Genomic DNA, 11978 nt, shown 5'->3' with positions numbered 1-11978 from the left:
AGTGTATCAAATAATGATCGCAATTTTTTTGGATTGATACCGCGATGCAACGCAAACTTCACACAGTAAATAGTTATTTAATGCAAAATTTTGAGATATAATTGAATGTAATATTAAAAATATCAAAATTATTAAAATAGAGCAAATTAATTGTAGTAATTATTTAGCATAGAGATAAACTTCAAAATATTTTAATAAATGTTAAAAATATCCGAAAAAGTAAATTATTATTATTATTATTACGTATATAAATGTATATTTTTGCACTTTTCAATAACTGCATTATATTTTCATAAATGTATTGTAATAGAGCATATAACATTGGGCCATTGGTAAAAAATTAAATTTAAAAAATATTGAAAAAATGACTTCAAAATATTTAAAATACTTGTGCATATACTGAACTTGATTTTCTCTTTTTCTCTTTATTGCGTTGTTTGTTGTGTCGAAATAATGTCTTTTTTGTAAGCTACAATTTATAAATACCTTATTTTAGATGTGGAGGCAAACATTTTAACTTTACAACAATAAATATAAGTTTACATAGATTCAATAGTACATTTTACAATTTTTAGTGCATATTTTTGAACATGTTTTGCACATTTTAAGAACATACTTGCATATTAAAGTAATTTTTAAAGCATGAACTTCCTAACTCTACTAATTGTAAAAGGATAAAATATACATACCTGACAATAAGCATATATTTATCGTATTTTTTATGCTTTTACTTTAAAATAATGATGATTAAAATCTTCGTGAAATACGAAGATTTTAATCATCTCCAAGCATCATTGTTAAGGTTATCGCGATACCGGAATCACAATATTGTTGTATACAATAGCAGTAGTACTAAAATGTAATATCTAATACATAATGGATGTACGACATTTTGAGACATTTATGACAAAATTTTACATGCGTGAGATATATTTTTATAATAATTGCAAAAAATACAACTTAAATATGATTCTGTGGTCATCGCGGCACTTTCCGTAAATAAACGCGATTCAAAATTTAACAGCGCTATTGCACAATTCGCAAAAAAAGCATCTAAATAATAAACCAATCATCTAACTATCTTAATAATAAACCAATCATATCGCCAAAATTAGATTGATTTATTGTACTTTCTGCACTTAACATAAAATAAATGTACAAAGCGGACAAAGTTATTTAATATAAGAATAAAATTCTTAAAATATTTTAATAGATATTAAGAATAGTAAAAAAAAAGCGAATTATTATCAATCAGTGCAAGTTATCATAAAATAAGGACATGTATGTACAATTATGATTGTGCACTCGTACTTTGGCTACACTGGCGAAAAATAATAATTTGTTAAACATATAAAGATAATTTCAATTGACTTCAAGTATTCAAAAATTAATTACCAATAACAAGACGGAAAATACAATGTATAATAAAACTATAATCGCAGTAATTTAATATAAAATGCAGATATAAAATTTAACGTATTTTATCAGCTACTAGAAATTATGGTTAAAACCTTAAATTATAATTTATTTAATACGTAGAACGTTTTAATCCTTCTAAAATGTTTTAAGACAGAATATAATTGAATATTTAAAGGTCTTTATTACTTGGTACATAAGCAAAAGTTAATATTTAATGTAGCAAAATTTAAAAAAATAAAAAACAGTTTTTTATTTTAATTATTTACTAAAATAAAAATTTAGAAACTTTATGGAAGTGTCATCTATGTTACTTATAATGAACATGTTTTTATCGTAATATATACTTAGGAATTAATATATTAATATTGACGTAAACCACCACGTCTTATTGCTGGTTGCATCATTCTGTTTGGAGGTGTTATTGATATATCCAAATAATCTCCTATTGTAAATCTATAATTGTACAAAAAATATATGCATATATTTGTAGTTATATATATATATATAAATGTTTATAATATATAAAAAGACATCTTTTTTGACATGAAATTTTTTATTTACCTTGCTTGGGCAAGTGTTTTATTATCATCTGCACCTTTCTGACCAGAACAGGTAACACCAATCTCACGCATACGATAACCAGAGTTACGTAATTCAGGAGTCACTAGTGAAAAATCAAAATATGTTCCTTTGCTGCGAGCATCTGGGTTTACTTCTTTAACTAAGCCTGTAATTTCTCGCAAAGTAGCATCCATCCTTCATAGAGAAATAATTATAACATTAGAGATAATATCTCAAAGTAATAATCGTTAACATCAAATTAATAATAATCATGATATTACAACTCATATTTTCTTCTATATTAAATAAATTAATATTACCATGTATATATTTGCAGTTCGTTTGAAGGAACATTTCCTCTGCTGTATTCCATTATATTATGATGACGACCAGTGTTACAGAATACTCGCAGTAAAAGCGGACATGTCTAAAATACAAACAGATACACCATCATCGTTATTTATACATAATTATAACTAATAAAAGCTATTTGAATGTATGAGAACTTTCTAGAAAACATTTCTTATTGTTTGTTATGCTTATGTACTTTCTCTCTGTCCACCGGCTTTTCGGGAAGCTGTTTTTCGTCAACTACCATTGATTCCAATGCTGATGTCATCTTTATTAATATGTAGCTGGAAAACACTTGTAGCTGAAAACACCTATCCAAAAATATCACTTTTTTAACGAGAGATAATAAATTTGCAATCGCTTATTTACAAATTGCAAGAAGATGGCGAAGTTATTGATGGCACTATTTCAGAAGCACTTAGAGGTTATGAGATGAGCCGGTTTTCTAAAAGCCGATTGGCTATACATATGTACACTCGTTGACAAAAAGATTGCAACACTCTTTACTTGATGAGTTTTAGAACACATCAAAATTAATTAAGGTATATATAGATAAATTAAATTCTATAATACATATGCAGCCATGTGTATGATGTAAATTTATATTACGTTATATCAGATATCGCATTATATCATTATTTTGTATTTTATTATTAAATTATATACTCTTATTTGATAATATTACTTAGCATTGGGTGTTTACGATAATTCAAGTTCGAGTTAGTTTCACTAGGACCGAAAAATGAGATAGACATAACCATCTAGAACCTTTATGATTCATGACAACTCGACGCTGTCTTGTATTGCTTGAGTTAAATTCATTGAATTTGTTGAGTTTATTGAGCAAATTTTATTGTAATAGAAAAATGTCAACTGCAAATCAATCTATGAAAGAAACAAATAATGTTGGTATGTATGTTGGTATACCTCTTTAATAAATTAATAATAATATAATTAATAATAATAATAAATGACATTTTTCTATTACAATAAAATTTGCTCAATAAACTCAATAAATTCAATGAATATAACTCAAGCAATACAAGACAGCGTCGAGTTCTCATAAATCATAAAGGTTCTAGATGGTTATGTCTATCTCATTTTTTGGCCCTAGTGAAACTAACTCGAATTTGAATTATCGTAAACACCCATTATGTAGCTGTACACATTTGCCTGATTGTGAATACATCTTTATGATTTTTCTGCGTTCTAAAACTCATTAAACAAAACTGCAATAACAGTACAGTAATGTATACAGATTGCCATAAAGATCGGAGTAATTACTTGACGTGTATATACGGTGCTGTGATGGTGCTGTGCTATACATATACGATGTATAAAAATAAAATAATAATTACCGACAAGATTATATTAGAATTTGTCGGAAAGTAAAATACGAAGTAAAATGTAATTGATTTATACAAATGTTTTTCTCGAGTGAAAAATCATACAGGTTATAATTCACATTTCTTGTGCACAATACTGCTTTGTCCATATATCTGTTAAAATAGAAAATGCTTGACGTAAAATGTTCTCAGAAAAAGTAAATCTACAAAATATACTTTCTATATTATATAAACTTTTTTACCTATATATGTTCTTTTAATAACTACCTGTATCCTGATACATTGAATAAAAATTATATGTGTGCATCTGTTTTTATAAATAGTCGTGTAGTTATAATTTTTCATGATTTTTGCTTTTTTTATAACTATCTGTTCCTTCACATGGTATTTTCCTACTGCAGATTAAGATTTTTTTGCTTTCAATGTTCAACAGAGTTTTAAATGTAGTTGTGCGAGGCTTGATGAAAGACCAGTGACACAAGAACAGTAAAAGATAAATATGTTATTCAGTTTGCTATAGTGTAAATTTGTGTCAGTTTGCATGCACCAATGTCCCTTATTTTTTTGTTTGGTTTATTTATAGATTATGATAACAAGTAAAGAGGCGAAAGAAAGCTTAATAGGATGCAGTTTTATGCTATCATGTGATAATATCTACATATACGAATAAGAAATCCTTGTTTATTTTTCTCATTTTTAATTTGCCTATCCTTAGTCACAAATGATGTTATATGTATACATATGTTTAATGAGATAATATACTGCTGAATGCAAAATAAAAGTTTATTGACACTTGTTTGCACCTTACATGAGAGATAATTGCCTTATGTCAATTTATATCTCAAAATAAAAATTTTATATTAAAATATTTTATATTGTGACCATGTAGTAAACCAAATCAGATGAGTATATCCCAACAAATCAGAGGAAGAGAAGGAAAAAAATTTACAGATATTCATACACATGTTTATTAACGATTTGATATCCCAATAAGTAGTCATATCACATTCACCAAAAAGATATTGCATATTATATAAATTCTGTGATATCTTTTATATATAATACACATTATATACATAATGTATGTATTTTTTTATCATGTCAATAAATATTTAAATTATCTAATCACAGACAGACATTCTGTGGTGCAATAAAAGAACGAAGAAGCAGTGCAGTTATGAGATTGTAAACACCGCGAAAAGCTGATCTCAAATAACAGATTATATGATGTGATTTTTTGAACATCAAATTTTGCTAATCATAAATATATCATAAAATATTTTTTCTACGCTAATTGGAGTTCTAAAGGGCTAACTGGAATTCCAGTAAATGTGAATTATGGACAGCTGATGATCACGTGAGTTTTTCATAAAAGATTGTCATTTTAATTTAATAAATTTCTATCTTTAATTTGCCTAAAGAACAAGCACAATGCGGATGAATTGCACAATGCATGTATATAAATAGATCTTAAATGATGCGTGCACATTATCACATAGTTCTTCGTGTTTTCCTTCATACCACGACAAATGAATCGACGCAATGCCAACGGTACTTTCCCTCAGAGCGCTTTATTTGAGTTTAGTTGGCGGCATACGTCGACGGCATATGTCGGCGGCGTGTGCGTTGGTACGCAATACGCCGCGATTCTACATAAGCTATCTTTTGGATAATTTTGATACTTGGATGACCTGGCGAACAACTATCTTCTTCACATTTGTATGAAACTGTAATTGTGGAAAATCTCATGCTGGTGAGCGATACCATGGATTCAATGATTACCCGCGCGTTTTCTGTTAACCGCTTTCACGCAGTACTGATCACGCATGAAAACAATGCCGTGGTTTACACTCTCAATGTTTCGATCGCCGAATAACGCAGTACGGAACAAATTTTGCAATGACAACTTATTACCGAGGAATCTTATACTTCAATCTGTCGTTGTCCGTTTAATAAAACGCGAAACACTGGTATGCAATTGGTTTTTAATCAATTTTGTTGAGGAATGTATGCAGAAATATGTGCACTATTCTTAGATATGATTCAGATTTAGTACATGTCGTTTGTCTTTGCAGTTTATATCTTTGTACGTATGTATATGTTTATTATATCGCTGATGAGGATAATAAATTTGCATACATTGCAAATGCCGTCTAACCTCTTTATCATGAAGCTAAAACATGATTTAAATAGTGTTTAGTGCATTATCATAATATTGTGTTTTCAAGCTTGACTTTATATAAAAGTATCATGTAACAAGTATTTTTTTCTTTTATTAATTGTTGCATTAATGTTGGCAGGGTATGACCATTTTGTGGAAAATATACATGACTAAACAATAACATAAGAAAAATGGTAAGCAACTTACCACAAGAATTCAGGAGATATCAACGAAATAGAAATCAACTACGTCACATATTTGAAGAGACACAACGTACACTGGAAATCATAAAGCTTGAAAACTTTTTTCCTGGAGGTAATTATCCATTATACGTTTAAATTTTCAGTCAAACCTATACCAATTAATCTAATGCAAATATTTTTTACAGAGAACATTATCGAGGAATTACTACCCCCATTGACCTTGAATAAAGTGACACACATTCTCGATAATATTCCTGCAATAGTCGTCTTTGGACAAGACAATAAAGCTAAAGCTTCGCTAGTTAACAACTTACTCTCAGCTGATATTTTGCCATTGTCCAATGATTCGTGGAGATGGGTCAAACTTACTTATGGTCAAACAAATCATGTCAATCTTACATTAGGTTTAGAGTACGAGGTAGTAGAGACACTACAAGCAAATGAAAAATCATGGAGCACACTTCCTATCGAAGATCTAGCCAAGTCAATAAGCGAAGATATTAATTGTCCTACAATATTAGAAGTGAAATTAAATCAAGAAGTGCTGAAAGAAGGTGTTCAAATATTTGTTGTTCCAAACAATGGAGTGATAAAAATTCTTGAAAAAGGTTCTCTAAAAATTTTACCTATATTTCTTTATGCTCTTGGGGAGCAACCATTGACGGAAGAAAATTTGGAAGAGTTGAGAGATTTAAAGGAGACTTATCCTTATAATCCGATTTTATTCATATCATCATTAGCTAATATTTCTTTGGATGGCACAGATGCGGAATTGACTGAGTCTGAGCAGCATAGTCTGCAAAGTCGATTAGAAGTACCAGGCGTTTCTAAGGAGTCGAAGAGCGATGATAGTATTAATATTGACAAAATGAATTCACTTGGTTTAACATGGCTAGATCAATTAAGCAGTTTAGGATTCCTTGGTATGGAAGAATCTGTGGAAGTTCATCAATTAACGTGGCTTGTCGGTGAACAATATATTAATAATTCGAGCAATCTGGTGGATTCATGCAAAAGAACGGATCGAGTCTTACATTTTACGCGCGGCTGCTTGCAAAACTATCTGATTAATGCTAGTACTTATTTGAACGAAATACACACGACCAGTTTGCGTAAATTTATCTTAAGTGCATTTGACATGGCACGAAAAATACAGATTACTCCTAGAAGAATACAGTATGCTCAACAAAAAGAAAATGAACTTTATGCTAGTCTAATGAAAGTTGTTAATGAGCAGCAATTGGAGCTAACTGAGCTGATACAATGTATTATTCAGGAAATGAAAGATGACATAGCGGGATCTGATGTTTATCGATATCAGAGTATTCTTAACGATGATAATGAAAGGGAGTGGACTGTTACTGTTCGCGTCGCGATGTCGGAAGTTCAGCGATTTGTGTTGAGTCGCTTGGGTGAGAAAGTCGCAAAGGAGCTCGTAAACTCGGTTAATTGTCTTCGAGAGACTTTTGTCGGAACTCTTCAACGTTGTTTAATAAGTCTGGAAAATAACTACGAGCACGACAGCACTTTACTGGCTAGCGACGCCTTAAAGCAAATACTTTCCGCGGCTTACAACATCGAACTGCACAATTCGTCACCATCCTTAGTGCATTCGTTCTTGGAAAGATTAAGACAACTCTTCCAGTCCTTACCATTACCATGGGCACCCACTCCGACTTTGAACATAGCTTGGAGAAGGAAGATTACCATCGACATCTTGAATTCCCTATCAGCAGCGAGATTAGCGAGGGCAATTTCCACGCAGTTTAGAGACAAACTGAAATCCTCACACGACGCCTTTCAAACCGCTTTAAGATCCTTGGAAAATTATTATACCGGAAAATTGGAGAGAACCGAGGAGCAGAGGGTAGCTATACGGAAGTATCACGCGCCTAAATTAGCTAAACTCGCATTGGAATCTACGTCGATGATGGACGCAGTCCGCTTTGGGATTCCTCAATATAACAAAGAGATTGGCAGAGGACAATACGGTGTGGTGTTTGCTTGCAATAGTTGGGGTGGAGCACCAGGACCGTGTGCAGTAAAATCAGTTGTTCCGCCAGACGAAAGACACTGGAATGATCTTGCGATGGAGGTTTACTACACGAGATCGATACCGGATCATAAAAGGATAGTGAAACTTCGCGGATCGGTCATTGATCAATCGTATGGCGGAGGATTCGGGTTGGGCGCTGCAGTTCTCTTAGTCACTGACCGATTAAGCCGTGATTTATATTGCGGTATACATACTGGTCTCTCATGGCTGGAACGTACACAAATAGCAATAGACGTGCTGGAGGGAATACGCTATCTTCACTCGCAAGGTTTAGTCCATCGAGATATTAAACTGAAGAATGTTTTGCTTGATATGGAAAACAGAGCCAAATTAACGGATCTCGGATTCTGTATTACTGAAGCTATGATGTCGGGAAGTATCGTAGGAACACCAATCCATATGGCACCGGAACTTCTGTCTGGTCACTACGACAGTAGTGTCGATGTCTATGCTTTCGGCATTTTGTTTTGGTACATATGTGCTGGGAAGGTTCGATTACCATACGCATTTGAACAATTTCATAACAAGGAGCAGTTATGGACAAGCGTACGAAAAGGTGATATTTTGTTACATATTAGTTCAACTAATATTACAAACGGATAATTTTTCACTAACAAAAAACGTATTATATTTTATATCTCGATGTTTGCTATTGTATTTTTATTATTGTAAAAGCTTTCGTAATTTATGGTACAGCAAGCATATCATATCAAAGTATTGTCAAAACTTAACACAAATATAAAAATTAGCTTTTTTGTATAATATATTGAAATATAGAAAAGTATATAAAGATTTCTATAGAGTAGATTTAATAAATTAATTAAATAAAGGAAAGAAAAACACATCTTGACAATTTTAGTTAACTTGAGTACAAATTGACATTTACTGATTCAAATTACTACTTATTTCAGCGTATGTTATCTTGTACACACGTTATATAAAATATTAAATATCATTTGTGTTAGGTCTTAGACCTGAGAGGCTATCACAATTTGATGAGGAATGTTGGATATTAATGGAACAGTGTTGGTCTGGAGAAGCATCCAAACGTCCACTGCTCGGTGCAATTCAACCTGTATTAGAGTCTATACAACAGAAAGCAGAAAGAGGCAAGTCCTTACAAGAACTCGACGCACAGAAGCTTCACGAGAGTTCAGCCGAACAAATACATCCTGTGCTAGCATTAGCAGAGCCTAATAATCAGAGAGGTGCTGTATTTAGTCCGCTTCCACCTAGACGCAAGGCTTTTAGAACTATGAATCCTGTCACACGACCTTTTCACACGACCAAAATTTTTCAAACAGGTGTTTATTCTATGTTCATACAAATGCGAGAATTTTAAGTGCCAGAACCAGATATATCTTACACTATAAATATAATTTATTGATATATTAATTATTTGGAATGCTTAACACAAGGCTCATTGTTTTCATTTTCACTGATTCTGATAATCTTAATAGTACTTTAGAGTACAGTATTACAGTAAAGAAGTCTCTCTTTGTACATCGTGAATAGAAAAATATTTACGCATCCCATTCTATTCTGTGGGATAATTTAAAAATTAAGATTTACAATTAAACTAATTTACAACAAAAATATTACTACAACAATGTTTTATTCACACAATACATTAATATAAATATAAAAATGTATTTCAATATAGAAACATCTTGCAGTAATATATTTTTGTTTCTTATGAGATAATAGAATTATCTTATAACAAATGGGCTGTGCAAATATTTTTTATCCATTTCATACTGGGTTACATCATTTTTTTTATCAAATTTGACAGTGTATTTTTTTTCTTTTCTTCTCTATAAAGTCACATATAAAGTTGGTATGTAGGAGTGTATTAGAGTTTATTTAATAAATTAGTTTGAGCTAAAGCTATTCCAAATATACTAACAATAAATTACAGATTATATTTTAAATATTTTACAGTCATATTATAAAAAGTTTTTGCAAGTTTTATGATAAATATATGTATATATAAGCATCTAGTAATATAAATATTTTTATTGCTAGTTAACGAGATATAGTAATTTTTTTATATGAAAACGTATTTATTGTTGTAAACTATAGAATTTTAATTGTTAAATTTCTTCTCAATATTTCCGATTTTTTTATGACTGCATGATTTTGTTAAATTGGGAGATAGAACTATGAAGATATGTATATTGTTAAAGAATAAATAAAATTTTTCATTTTTATATTTACTGTTAACACATACTCATTTCGTCTTCTAAAACCTATCGCACTTATATTTATACATATTTATATATAACTATAAATATAAACTCAGTATATCGCAAATGAATATTTGCGTATTTAATTATAAAATATATTTTATATTGTTTTCAGATCATATATTCTACACAGCCGAACCTGTATGAAAACTTGGGTCGATATTGATAGCAGAATTATGCGTGTGTACGAATAAAATATAATAAATTGCAAAATAATTTTATTACTCTACGAGTAATACAAAAATTATATATGGAAGTTTAGACAGGGAATAAGACAGGTAAAGAACAATTTTTTTTTTAACAGGAATAACAATCTCTTAAGGTATAAGATATTTTATTTTAATTTAGGTATAAGATGTTTTATTTCAACTTTTTTGGTAGAATAATATAATATATTTATAGTGAAGAACATTTATAGTAATTATATTTGCCTGTGTGTTTTATAAGATATATATTTATTAATATTAGTCAGATTCTTGGGCAAATATCATTATTTATGTCTATTGTTGTATTGTTAATATTTGTAATATAGGTAATGATCGGTGATAAAGTTCATTTTATACTATATGAAGAAATATATTTTATAAAAATTGATATCCAAACTCGATAACGATAAAAAAAATATGATAACTCAGTAATTATCCGATATTTTTATAAAGATACTTTAAAATTTCTTTTGTTAATTTATTTGTTATGTTTTAATTATTTTTTAAAAATGTATATGGTTATATATAAAGTAATAATAGAACCTATCAGAATATCTTTTTTAAAAATAAATTATAAAATTTTACAACATTAAATTTTTATATCATTTTATTTTTAAATATAAAATGCTAAATAATATTTGGAAAGAAGAAAATGAAACAAGGATCAATTTAATTGAAACGAATAAAAGATATTCTGATAAGTAGAAAGCTCAGGATATAATATTTGAAATTTTCTAAAAGACAGAGTTCCTTACCGATTAAACCGAGCTATAAATTGCATTGTAAATTCTAAGCTAATCATTAATGACCTATGATATTAGATTATGATGTTTGTGAATGTCATACATAGGAACTTAAAGTATTGTTATCTTTTACTAGAGATAAGTCAAATTATTTTTACAATTGTGAATTTTTTTATTTTAAATACTGTAAACTATAATATATATAAAAATTTTTTAAAAAAAGTTGTTAAATTTTTGTAAATGTACATTATAAGAATATCTAAATATAATATTCAAATACAGATGTTTTTTGTATTTGTTTACAATAATAAATCAAGATTACATTTTGCTTTTTCTAAGTCATGTAGAAATTTGTAAAACTGCCCTATTGTCATTTCAGTAAATATATTCTTGATTTTACCATTATTATCAAGACATAATTTAAGCTGCAGAAATGACTTTGCAACATTGTCTGAATCATTGCTTGCTGCAGTTACTGCAAAAAAGAAGACTAATATAGCAAGAAGAAAATATATCATCTTTATATCATTAATTAATATAATATCAATACAATTTAATTTATGCTAAATTATTATATTTATTATTATTTATTTTTAGACAGTTAACACACATAATATCCTTATAGTTGAACCTAGTATCATATATTCTTATAATATATATACACACAATACTTATATATAAATATA

The 11978-nt window shown here is 29.4% G+C and overlaps 2 protein-coding genes across 7 annotated transcripts; one reads left to right on the top strand and one right to left on the bottom strand.

Moving 5' to 3' along the window:
• Positions 1-405: 405 nt before the first annotated feature.
• On the bottom strand, positions 406-2776 carry Bin1 (histone deacetylase complex subunit SAP18). Its single transcript, XM_012374565.2, has 4 exons — positions 2528-2776; positions 2301-2407; positions 1981-2175; positions 406-1872 (listed from the first exon to the last, which is right to left on the bottom strand). The coding sequence occupies exons 1-4, from the start codon at positions 2597-2599 to the stop codon at positions 1779-1781; spliced, it is 468 nt and encodes a 155-aa protein (XP_012229988.1). The 5' UTR covers positions 2600-2776; the 3' UTR covers positions 406-1778.
• Positions 2777-3549: 773 nt separating this feature from the next.
• LOC105676637 (dual serine/threonine and tyrosine protein kinase-like) lies at positions 3550-11573 on the top strand. 6 transcript variants are annotated; one of them, XM_067356260.1, is made up of 5 exons: positions 3550-5647; positions 5978-6153; positions 6227-8653; positions 9063-9206; positions 10459-11573. In XM_067356260.1, exons 2-5 carry the CDS (start codon positions 6030-6032, stop codon positions 10488-10490), a joined length of 2727 nt encoding a protein of 908 aa, XP_067212361.1. In that variant the 5' UTR covers positions 3550-5647; positions 5978-6029; the 3' UTR covers positions 10491-11573. The 6 variants fall into 6 exon arrangements, with proteins under 6 accessions (XP_067212361.1, XP_067212360.1, XP_012230118.1 ...); XM_067356259.1 differs by having other exon boundaries at positions 9063-9305; XM_067356258.1 differs by having other exon boundaries at positions 3551-5647; positions 9063-9401.
• The last annotated feature ends 405 nt before the right edge of the window (positions 11574-11978 follow it).

Source organism: Linepithema humile, chromosome 5 (genome assembly GCF_040581485.1).
Source record: "Linepithema humile isolate Giens D197 chromosome 5, Lhum_UNIL_v1.0, whole genome shotgun sequence".
NCBI classification, from domain to species: domain Eukaryota; kingdom Metazoa; phylum Arthropoda; class Insecta; order Hymenoptera; family Formicidae; genus Linepithema; species Linepithema humile.
Note: the sequence above shows the minus strand (reverse complement) of the source record. Positions and strands in the feature narration are given on the sequence as shown.